Source organism: Ranitomeya variabilis, chromosome 5, assembly GCF_051348905.1.
Source record: "Ranitomeya variabilis isolate aRanVar5 chromosome 5, aRanVar5.hap1, whole genome shotgun sequence".
NCBI lineage: Eukaryota > Metazoa > Chordata > Amphibia > Anura > Dendrobatidae > Ranitomeya > Ranitomeya variabilis.
In genome coordinates, this window is record NC_135236.1 from 173,064,208 (window position 1) to 173,076,910 (window position 12,703).

The window sequence follows — 12,703 nt, forward strand, 5'->3', positions numbered from 1 at the left end:
TATTCTCAGAGAGGGAGTGATTTTGTCTGCCATTTCCCCAGATTTGCGACGAGTGCTGCAGAAATTTCAGGCGGATAGACCTGACCGTTGCCCACCAGAGAGACTGTTTGTCCCGGATAGATGGACCAGCAAAGTTATTTCCGAGGTTCATTCTTCGGTGTTGGCGGGTCATCCTGGGATTTTTGGTACCAGAGATTTGGTGGCTAGGTCCTTCTGGTGGCCTTCCTTGTCGGGGGATGTGCGTTCCTTTGTGCAGTCTTGTGGGATTTGTGCTTGGGCTAAGCCTTGCTGTTCTCGTGCCAGCGGTTTGCTTTTGCCTTTGCCTGTTCCGAAAAGGCCTTGGACGCACATTTCCATGGATTTTATTTCGGATCTTCCAGTATCTCAGAAAATGTCTGTCATCTGGGTGGTGTGTGATCGTTTTTCCAAGATGGTCCATTTGGTGCCCTTGCCTAAGTTGCCTTCTTCCTCCGATTTGGTTCCTCTATTTTTTCAAAATGTGGTTCGCTTGCATGGCATTCCTGAAAATATTGTGTCTGATAGAGGATCCCAGTTTGTGTCCAGGTTTTGGCGGACTTTTTGTGCTAAGATGGGCATTGCTTTGTCTTTTTCGTCGGCCTTCCATCCTCAGACTAATGGCCAAACCGAGCGAACTAATCAGACGTTGGAAACTTATTTGAGATGTTTTGTTTCTGCTGATCAGGATGATTGGGTGACTTTTTTGCCATTGGCCGAGTTTGCCCTTAATAATCGGGCTAGTTCTGCTACTTTGGTTTCGCCTTTTTTCTGCAATTCCGGTTTCCATCCTCGTTTTTCCTCGGGTCAGGTTGAGCCTTCTGACTGTCCTGGGGTGGATTCTGTGGTGGATAGGTTGCAGCAGATTTGGAACCATGTGGTGGACAATTTGAGGTTGTCACAGGAGAAGGCTCAGCGCTTTGCCAACCGCCGCCGCGGTGTGGGTCCCCGACTTCGTGTTGGGGATTTGGTGTGGCTGTCTTCTCGGTATGTTCCTATGAAGGTCTCCTCTCCTAAATTCAAGCCTCACTTCATCGGTCCTTATAAGATCTTGGAAATCCTTAACCCGGTTTCTTTTCGTTTGGATCTCCCAGCATCGTTTGCCATTCATAATGTGTTCCATAGGTCTTTGTTGCGGAGGTATGTGGTACCTGTGGTTCCTTCTGTTGAGCCTCCTGCTCCGGTGCTGGTCGAGGGCGAATTGGAGTACGTGGTGGAGAAGATTTTGGATTCTCGTATCTCTAGACGGAGGCTTCAGTATTTGGTTAAGTGGAAGGGCTATGGTCAGGAGGATAATTCCTGGGTTATGGTCAGGAGGATAATTCCTGGGTTGTCGCCTCTGATGTTCATGCGGCCGATTTGGTTCGTGCCTTCCACGCGGCTCATCCTGATCGCCCTGGGGGTCTTGATGAGGGTTCGGTGACCCCTCCTCAAGGGGGGGGTACTGTTGTGAATTCTATTTTTGGGCTCCCTCTAGTGGTCACAAGCGGTACTGTGTAGTGTTGTCTTTCTGCAGGTTGGCTGCATCAGCTGGTTCGTTATCCTTGGTTGGTTTCCTATTTAGCTCACCTGGAGACTCAGTTCCTTGCCTGCTAACAATGTATTCAGTGCTCTTCAGATTCCTTGTGTCTACCTTGCTCCCAGTCTCTCCAAGACAAGCTAACTTTTTGTTTGATCATTTTTTGATTATCAGTGTTCATTATGTTTTTTGTCCAGCTCGCTAAAATGTGATTTCCTCGCTTGCTGGTTGCTCTAGGGGACTGAGTTTCTCCCCCCACACCGTTAGTTGGTGTGGGGGTTCTTGAAATCTCAGAGTGGATATTTTGTAAGGGTTTTTTACTGACCGCATAGATTCTCTTTTCTATTTTCTGCCATCTAGTATTAGTGGGCCTCATTTGCTGAATCTGCTTTCACCCCTGTGTATGTGCCTTCCTCTTACCTCACCGTTATTATCTGTTGGGGGCTTCTATATCTTTGGGGATTATTTCTCTGGAGGCAAGAGAGGTCTTTCTTTCTCTCTAGGGGTAGTTAGTTCCTCAGGCTGGCTCGAGACGTCTAGGATTTTTAGGCACGTTCACCGGCTACTTCTAGTGTGTTTGGATAGGTTCAGATTTGCAGTCAGTCCAGTTTGCCACCTCCCTAGAGCTTGTCCTATGTTAGTTACTTAGCTGGAGTAATTTGTGATCCTCAACCACTAAGGATCATAACACCCAGCGTCCAGATGTCACCACTATCTGCATCAAATAGCGGTGAAAATGGTGGAGGAGGAAGCGCCGGCTCCTTCTTCCATCATTCAACATGTGCGACTGAGACAACAGACGCGATTACATCATTACATCACATCTCCTGTGCGGAGTCAGTGCATACAGCAAAGACCGAAGGAGGGGGGAACAGGAGCGAGGTATGTGGGTTTGTTGCTTTATATTTGTGAATGTTTGTGGGATGTGTATCTGTATATAGGGGTCTGTGTGTGAGCTCATACTGTATAACAGAGGCTATGTGTGTGGGCTCATACTGTATATTGGGGGCCTGTATGGGCTCATACTGTATATAGGGGTGCTGTGTGAGGGCTCATACTGTATATCAGAGGCTATGTGTGGGCTCATACTATATAACAGAGGCTATGTGTGTGGGTTCATACTGTATATTGGGGGCCTGTATGGGCTCATACTGTATATAGGGGTGCTGTGTGAGGGCTCATACTGTATATCAGAGGCTATGTGTGTGGGCTCATACTGTATATTGGGGGCCTGTATGGGCTCATACTGTATATAGGGGTGCTGTGTGAGGGCTCATACAGTATAACAGAGGCTATGTGTGTGGGTTCATACTGTATATTGGGGGCCTGTATGGGCTCATACTGTATATAGGGGTGCTGTGTGAGGGCTCATACTGTATATCAGAGGCTATGTGGGTGGGCTCATACTGTATATTGGGGGCCTGTATGGGCTCATACTGTATATAGGGATGCTGTGTGAGGGCTCATACTGTATATCAGAGGCTGTGTGTGTGGGCTCATACTGTATATAGGGGTGCTGTGTGAGGGCTCATTCTGTATATCAGAGGCTAAGTGTGTGAGCTCATACTGTATATTGGGGGCCTGTATTGGCTCATACTGTGTATAGGGCGGCTGGGTGGGGGCTCATATAGTATATAGGAAAATGTCAGCATACTTAATTCTGCTCAATATTAAGTGATACAATATTATTAATTATAGTTTAAAGGGAACCTATCACCCCGTTTTTTAAAGATTAGATAAAAATAGTGTGAAATAGGGGCAGAGCTGGGCTTTACATTAGTGCCTTTTTGGTGCCTTTACACCCCCGTTAAGCTGCCGAAATACCTTAGTGAAGTGTCCGTTTTGTCCTGTCACTCAAGCTGGTCAGGTCGGATGGGCGTGGTTACAGCGCTGTTTGTCCCCCAGGATCCTGCTCATCATTACGTTGGTGGCGTAGTGGTGTGCGCATGTCCAGCAGATGAATCCACTGCCCAGGAGATGAATAACGGCGCGGTCTTCGCTATTCAGCCGTTTACCGGTGGGCGCGGCCATCTTTCCTGTGGCCGCGCCTGCGCAGATGGAGCGCTCTGCTGCCCGGAGCTTCAGGAAAATGGCCGCCGCAATCTCCATCTGCGCACGCGCGGAATCCCGCGGCCATTTTCCTGAAGCCCCGGGCAGCAGAGCGCTCCATCTGCGCAGGCGCGGCCACAGGAAAGATGGCCGCGCCCACCGGTAAACGGCTGAATAGCGAAGACCGCGCCGTTATTCATCTCCTGGGCAGTGGATTAATCTGCTGGACATGCGCACACCACTACGCCACCAACGTAATGATGAGCAGGATCCTGGGGGACAAACAGCGCTGTGACCACGCCCATCCGACCTGACCAGCTTGAGTGACAGCAGAAAACGGCCACTTCACAAAGGTATTTCGGCAGCCTAACGGGGGTGTAAAGGCACCAAAGAGGCACTAATGTAAAGCCCAGCTCTGCCCCTATTTCACACTATTTTTATCTAATCTTTAAAAAACGGGGTGATAGGTTCCCTTTAATATTAATATTGAGCAGAATTAAATTTAATCTATTGGTTTGGCCTCCACATCTATATATATATAATTGTCTAAGGGGTACTTCCGTCTTTCTGTCGGCAACTTCCGTCACGGATATTCATTCGCTGATTGGTCTCGCCAGCTGCCTGTCATGGCTGCCGCGACCAATCAGCGACAGGCACAGTCCGATTAGTCCCTCCCTACTACCCTGCAGTCAGTGCCCGGCGCCCGCTCCATACTCCCCGCAGTCACCGCTCACACTGGGTTAATGCCAGCGGTAACGGACCACGTTATGCCGTGGGTAACTCACTCCGTTACCGCCGCTATTAACCCTGTGTGACCAAGTTTTTACTATTGAGGCTGCCTATGCAGCCTCTATAGTAAAAACATCTAATGTTAAAAATAATTTAAAAAATAACAAATCATTATCTACTCACCTTCCGTCGCCTTTCCGACGCTCTGGTGACCGGTCCATGCAAGCGGCAGGTTCCGGTGCTAAGGTTGGTGTGCGACAAGGACCTGCCATGACGTCACGGTCATGTGACTGCGACGTCATCACAGGCCCTGCGCGCCTACACGAGAAGGACCTTCCAAGACGTCACAGTCCTGTGACCGCGACGTCATCGCAGGCCCTGCGCGAGAAGGACCTGCCGTGACGTCACGGTCATGTGACCGACGTCATCACACCCTCGGACCGGAAGCTGCCGCCTGAACCGAACACAGGCCACAGAACTACAAGGGGGCCCCTCAGAAGGTGAGTATATGTTTATTTTTTTATTTTTTAACCTGTGACATACGTGTTTGGGCAATATACTACGTGGCTCTGTGCTATATACTACGTGGCTCTGTGCTGTATACTACATCACTGGGCAATATACTACGTGGCTCTGTGCTGTATACTACGTCACTGGGCAATATACTACGTGGCTCTGCTGTATACTACGTCACTGGGCAATATACTACGTCACTGGGCAATATACTACGTGGTTGGGCAATATACTAAGTCACTGGGCAATATACTACGTAACTGGCCAATATACTACGTGGATCTGTGCTGTATACTACGTAACTGGGCAATATACTACGTGGCTGTGCAAGATACTACGTCACTGGGCATTATACTACGTGGACATGCATATTCTAGAATACCCGATGCGTTAGAATCGGGCCACCATCTAGTTAGTCATGATCTCTCATACTGTGGCCATCAGCTCGAACAATTCAGAAAACTTATTTGGATCTCATTTTACTTGTGAAAAAGATAATGACAGCACTGCATTCCCCCATCTCTGGGCCTGCATTATATCTCAGGACACAGACTATGACTCCATGCTCGATATGACACATGTCTGTCTCACTAGCAGTGGACGCCATCACTCAGCACTGCTTTTCGCTGGTATCACGCCTACAACAGCGTGACTAACAATCCAGCATAAAGAGGAGGAGAAATTGGATTTTTTTTTTTTCAGACAGCACTTAACAGTTAGTTGTAATAAAGGCATGATTAAAAACATTATTAGGACTCTCATAAAGTGCTCATATTACATTAAAGGGGTAAATGCCCTTGTCAGGTTCCTTATAATACACATCAAAGAACTAAAACAAAACAGCAAAAAAACAAAACAAAAGAACACGCCAGGCGAGAGAACATCAGAAAATAGACAAGTGATTACTTGTATGCAGTATTATTATTATTATACATTTTTTATAGCTCCATTTATTCCATGGCGCTTTCATGTGAAAGGGGGGCAAATATAGAAAAATACAGTAAACATGAGCAAAAACAAGGTGCTAACAGGTACATAAGGAGCGAGGACCCTGCCGGCGAGGGCTCACACTAGGATACACTAGGGGAGGGTAGGAGTAGAATTGATCCTCCTAGCTCAGCGGCTCCGTATTCACCATGCAGTTTACAAACTCATGTAGATGTCATTGTACAGCTAGAAATCAATAAAACATACTGCCGCCTGCCTGCAAGACGTCTGAAATATAAAAGGACTATCTGAGTAAGCCTAGCCTCCTTAGTGCAATCTATAGACCTCGCTCCAGTACTTGTTCATCATTATTCCAGCTGCACACTGAGCAGCCTTTGTATGACATTAGAGCCCTACAGAGGTACTTCTACTAGATGCCCATACACTAGAATGTGCCCTGTAACCCCAACTATCCAGGAGAAAGGAGATAACACCATGTCGGTGTACCACACCAGCTGCAGATCGCAAACGCCACATACAAACGCTGATGGACTCCCTAATGGACAGGACAATTAGAGTAGAAAACAAACTCTTCTCTGTAGGGCTTAATAAGTACAACTATGCCAAAGAGGACGTGTGAAATAATCATGTGCCCTGTGAGCGTAGGCTGGGCCAATACTGCATAAGTGGATGGAGTCAGGTGAAAATATAGGTATCCACATTTTGGATGAGCGTGGTAGTATGGACCCTCATGGTGTAATCCTGCCCCATTGTTATATACAATGCTACAGATAAAATATGAATAAAATGTCAACTCCAAAACACATCGGATAAAACACCTGTTCAGATGACCCTGCACCCATACTGCTATAGTACAGATTGAAGATAGTGGAGGGGATTTAATGACCTGTCCGCTCACCTTCTTCCCACTGATGTCTGTGATAGTATGGCGAGAGTAATCCACTAGTGCCCCTTCCAGAAGAATGCCTGGACCACTGTAAAACAAAATATACAGGGGGACAATAATCCACAGTGGATATACATCCTGAAATTATGGAACAATTAGTTCTGCTGCTGAACTGTCAGATAAATCCCGTGAAGCATCTTCTGTACCCTGGGGGAGCACAATGCTAAAGGTACTTCGTACAAAGTGTATCTAAATATGGATGGCCTCTATCGCTAATATCCTACCACTCCGTGTGCCAAGCCAGGTCGCATCTAAGCTGGGCAAGTGAAGGGAAACCAGGCACACAATTGCAACTAAAACCTTGCTTAGGACAGATGTGTCTAGGAAAGATGTCAAGATAAAATTAAAGGGGTTGTCCACTACTAGGACAACCCCTTCTTGATCAAAATGTTTGGCTCCCATTGATAACACTTATACTCGCCTCCCATGTCGGCACCATTCCGACGGTCTCAGGTGCTGTTGTTGCAACACGTTACCCTGGCGCCCAATCAGCGCTGGTGTTACTGTCCCCGCCTTCGGACAAATCGAACATAAAGAGGAAGTCCAGGATGTAGCTGATCTCTGACTTCCACTTCCTGCTCAATTTGACAGGAGGCGGGTACAGCGTTGCCAGCATCATGTATCACAAGCACAGCACGGGAGCCCCAAGAGACAGGGTGCTGACCCCAAGGGAACGGCGCCAGCACAGGATAAGCTTTAGTCATTTATGGGGCATAACAAGAAGATGTCCAAGCAGTGGACAACTTCTTCAATATCCAGTAGCATCATTGCACTCTATCCAATATACAGATATATACATACATTACTAAAGTACTGCGGGTTTTTTTTGTAGTATAGATTGTGGAGTGTGGCCCCTGCAGGACTCCGCACCGTGTCTGCACACCCTTCAAGACAAGGAGGTAGTTGCAAGCTGTGCGTCTGGTTTCCTTTCACTCCCCTTGCTCAGATGGGGCCTGATTTGGCATACAGAGAGGTAGGACCTTAGTGACCATCCATATTTAGGGGATGGTCGGATGGCTTTTGAACAAAAAATTTAAACTCAGTACCTTACGTTTTTAACATGCGCAGTAATAGTGGAGTTTATGTATTCATTAATGGCAGAGTGCGGACACATCGTGTATAAATATGTTTGGTCTCTAATTGCATATAAATTGTGTGGGCAGTGATCAGCACTGTAGCTTTGCAGCACTGGGGTCCTGGGGTCAAAGACCACTGAGAAGAACATCGGCAAGAAGTATCTTCTCCCCGTGTTTCTGTAGGTTTCCTCCCACACTCCAAAGACACACTGATAGGGAATTTAGATTGTGAGCCCCATTATGGACAGTGAGGATAATATCTGTAAAGTGCTGCGGAATATTATTGGGCTAAATAGCAAAACACAATAAATAAGGTTAGTCGTCAGCAATCTCATAGTTATGAGCAGCTAATTCTTAGGTCACTTTTAGGCTATGGCTACACAGACACAGCGACAGGGCGTAACACACAGGACACAGCCGCACACTGCTTGTAAGTCATGTGCAACTTGCAATCTGTGGTCAAAAAATAATCAACGAGTTTGGCTTTTTTCACCAGTCGCAGTTACTGCAACTTAGCCCCACTGCCCATCATTAGGCTGGGCTGCTCAGCTCCACGTGTCACACAGCACTGCCATATTACAGGTAATGACTTCCTTTGATACTGCATTGTGACCTGCCACCACTGCGACAAGGTGTCGAAAATATGCCAGATATTCTATTGCACGTGGCTCAGTGGCCAGACTTCAGTACACGTGTGCGACTTGGCCATAGTAAAAGTGTCACATGACAGCAAGTCGCAGACAAGAAGCACCAATATTTTTGCTCCTGCAACACATCACGGTGTAACCACAGCCTCCGATGCCGTGACGTTCCACATCACGAGTCTGAAGTGGTTGTGCCGCCCTGATCTTCAGGGTTCATTCGGACGTCTGTGCCAATCATTCTGAGCACGGACCGTCCGCGGTCTCCCGAACACAGCGTGACAGGTTCTTATATTTCTATGAGGATGTCTCCGTGCACTGCGGTACGATATTGGACCAGAATCCACAGACGTCTGCATGAGCCTTTATAAACGTGTCCTACTAATCACTCCTGCATGACAAGTTATCCACATCAAGCAGCTGAGAGGCGACATTGGGCCCAATTCATCATTTTCATTTATTTTAAGCCACTTATGTCCTATTCATTACTGCATTTGTACCTTATTTTGCACAGTTTTTTTTTTCACCTGATTTTCATTTACACCTTATTCTTCTTGCAATTTGTGAACATTATAAAATCCTATTTTATACATATTCCCTGCCTCTTCCAAGGTGCGACACTGGTCTTGGTTTGGCGCCTCCCTTCTTCTTGCGATGCCGTCCTCCTCTTTGCTTTGTGTGTTCCTACGTCATCTGCTGCTTCAATAGTGATGATAAAAAGGGTTTTTATGCACAATGCATTTCAACACCGCGTCACATGTTAGACAGTTGGGGCGGTTTGCATGGTAAAAACGCCAGTATCGCATTGAAAAGTGTTGAATTAAAAAGAAAAACTTATCATCAGTATTGAAGATGCGGTTTATTTCAGCAGCTCGGCCAATCTAATGTGTTCTATCCAACTGGATACAATTTTGAAGAATGTAATTGAAAACCACAAGATAAATAAAAAAAAAGACATAAAAGTGCGCAAAAAGCATGTTTCCCTAAAGTGATGACAAATTAGAAAACAATCCAGGGGACCTAAACATTAAAGGGAATATGGCAGAAACTGCCAGAAAACACAATGAAATGGATTTTGATGTCTTCATGCAAGTTTCGGAGAGGTCCATCAAAATGGGCAAAGCATCGAGGGGCAAGGACAGAGCTACACATGACTACACCTGCCTCTGAAATTCTGCAACAATCGCTGCATTCTTGGCGAGGCGCCCCACCACTAACGAGAGGCGCCACACCACTAACGAGAGGCGCCCCACCACTAACGAGAGGCGCCACACCACTAAAAAAATTAGCAGGATCCTGCATTTTCCCATAGACTTGTATTAGCGACGGATTGTGACGGATGGCCATCTGTTTCATCCGTCGTGCACTGGATCCGTCGCAAAATAGCGGTCCGTCGGGAACAGAAAACGTTCAGAGGAACGGTTTTTTTACACGTCGGAAAATCGTTCAGCGACGGGTCCTGCGTTGTCCGTCGTCGGCAACAATGGAAGCCTATGGGCGCAGGATCCATAGCTGACCGTCACACGCAGGAATCCAGCGACGGATCCAGTTTTTTCATTGTGAGCATGCCCGGAAATATTTTCAGACCCGGAAAAAAATCATATTCTCTCTCTCTCTCTCTCCATTGAAATTGGGGCAATGACGCATCTGTCATTACACTGGATGCGTCACACACGTTTTTCACTATTTTCATAACATCCGTCGATGCGTCATTTTACTGCACAACGACGCACAGCAGAAGACGGAAGTGTGAAAGAGGCCTAAGAGGCACACCCCGCCAATAAGAGGCGGCACACCGCCAAAAAGAGGCGGCACACCACCAATAAGAGGCGGCACACCACCAATAAGAGGCGCTCACCACCAATAAGAGGCGGCACACCACCAATAAGAGGCGGCACACCACCAATAAGAGGCGCACACCACCAATAAGAGGCGCTCACCGCCAATAAGAGGCAGCACACCGCCAATAAGAGGCGCACACCACCAATAAGAGGCGGCACACCACCAATAAGAGGTGGCACACCACAAATAAGAGGCGGCACACCACCAATAAGAGGTGGCACACCACCAATAAGAGGCGCTCACCACCAATAAGAGGCGGCACACCACCAATAAGAGGTGGCACACCACAAATAAGAGGCGGCACACCACCAATAAGAGGTGGCACACCACCAATAAGAGGCGCTCACCACCAATAAGAGGCGGCACACCACCAATAAGAGGTGGCACACCACCAATAAGAGGCGCTCACCACCAATAAGAGGCGGCACACCACCAATAAGAGGCGGCACACTTATTAAGTGCCATAAGCCTCACAATGAAGTCCGCCACCTTATTTATGCACGCCCCTCATTAACCCTTGGGTCAGGTGGCCTTTTGTGACAAGAATCGGGAGTTTTCAATAAGTCACAAAGGATGAACCAGGAGAAAACATCTGGAAAGCCCGAACCCGGCCCAGAGCGGAGACCGTGCACACAATAGGTGAGCTGCACATACAGAAGAGGCGCAAATGCAATAATGAGCCGGCCCGTCTGATAACACCTGAGCAGCCACCAGCCTCAGTCCGCTCCTATATCCGGGCACTGCGGGCAGCCTCGTCCTGCCGCTCATACCTGTGATAGGCAGCCGGCTGCCAGGCCCCGGGCACCCGCTCATCGTGGACCGGCTTATTCTGCAGGGCGCTATCGTGATATATCCTGCTCATCGTGACAGCAGCTCAGGACAGAGAGAGAGACTGGCCAGACTGCAGAGGCCGGAGGAGCAGTGCAGTGATCCCGGGTGGAGGTGACAGGAGCCGGATGTGCACATAGCATTAACACTGGTGTACACCCCGTGTATTACGTCACCACACACAATATATAGGCTGGTATGTTATGTATACATATAATATATACTGTGTGTATAACGTCACATCACTCCCCTTCTGCTGAGCGCACATGGTACGGTCTGATCAGAATCCTTCCTTCCTGGACTGGAGGCTGCTGGAGAATCAGTCCAAAAAGGGGAGTATACAAGGGACTACTGGAGAGGGGATATACAGAGTATACAAGGGACTATTGGAGAGGGGATATACAGAGTATACAAGTGACTACAGGAGAGGGGATATAGAGAGTATACAAGTGACTATTGGGAGGGGATATACAGAGTATACATGTGTACAAGTGACTACAGGAGAGGATATACAGAGTGTACAAGTGACTACAGGAGAGGGGATATACAGAGTATACATGTGTATAAGTGACTACAGGAGAGGGGATATACAGAGTATACTTGTATAAAAGTGACTACAGGAGGAGAGGGGATATACAGAGTATACATGTGTATAAGTGACTACAGGAGAGGGGATATACAGAGTATACTTGTATAAAAGTGACTACAGGAGGAGAGGGGATATACAGAGTATACATGTGTACAAGTGACTACAGGAGAGGGGATATACAGAGTATACATGTATACAAGTGACTACAGGAGAGGGGATATACAGAGTATACATGTGTACAAGTGACTACAGGAGACGGGATATACAGAGTATACATGTATACAAGTGACTACAGGAGAGGGGGATATACAGAGTATACATGTATACAAGTGACTACAGGAGAGGGGATATACAGAGTATACATGTGTACAAGTGACTACTGGAGAGGGGATATACAGAGTATACAAGTGACTACTGGAGAGGGGATATACAGAGTATACAAGTGACTATTGGAGAGGGGATATACAGAGTATACATGTGTACAAGTGACTACAGGAGAGGGGGATATACAGAGTATACATGTATACAAGTGACTACTGGAGAGGGGATATACAGAGTATACAAGTGACTACTGGAGAGGGGATATACAGAGTATACAAGTGACTATTGGAGAGGGGATATACAGAGTATACATGTGTACAAGTGACTACTGGAGAGAGGATATACAGAGTATACATGTATACAAGTGACTACAGGAGAGGGGGATATACAGAGTATACATGTATACAAGTGACTACAGGAGAGGAGGATATACAGAGTATACATGTATACAAGTGACTACAGGAGAGGAGGATATACAGAGTATACATGTATACAAGTGACTACAGGAGAGGAGGATATACAGAGTATACATGTATACAAGTGACTACTGGAGAGGGGATATACAGAGTATACAAGTGACTACTGGAGAGGGGATATACAGAGTATACAAGTGACTATTGGAGAGGGGATATACAGAGTATACATGTGTACAAGTGACTACTGGAGAGAGGATATACAGAGTATACA

The 12,703-nt window shown here is 47.0% G+C and overlaps 1 protein-coding gene across 2 annotated transcripts in view; it reads right to left on the bottom strand.

Annotated features, from left to right (window-relative positions):
* Positions 1 to 12,703, bottom strand: part of ARPIN (actin related protein 2/3 complex inhibitor) — a 67,790-nt gene that overhangs the window by 30,437 nt on the left and 24,650 nt on the right. Inside the window, exons 1-2 of one of the 2 annotated variants that reach the window (XM_077263516.1) lie at positions 11,049 to 11,409; positions 6,672 to 6,747 (exon numbers count right to left, since the gene is read on the bottom strand). In XM_077263516.1, the coding sequence (XP_077119631.1) occupies positions 6,672 to 6,747; positions 11,049 to 11,140 (168 nt within the window). In that variant the 5' untranslated portion in view covers positions 11,141 to 11,409. Of the gene's footprint in view, positions 1 to 6,671; positions 6,748 to 11,048; positions 11,410 to 12,703 lie in introns of those variants that run through there. The other variant, XM_077263517.1, reaches the window with a different exon arrangement.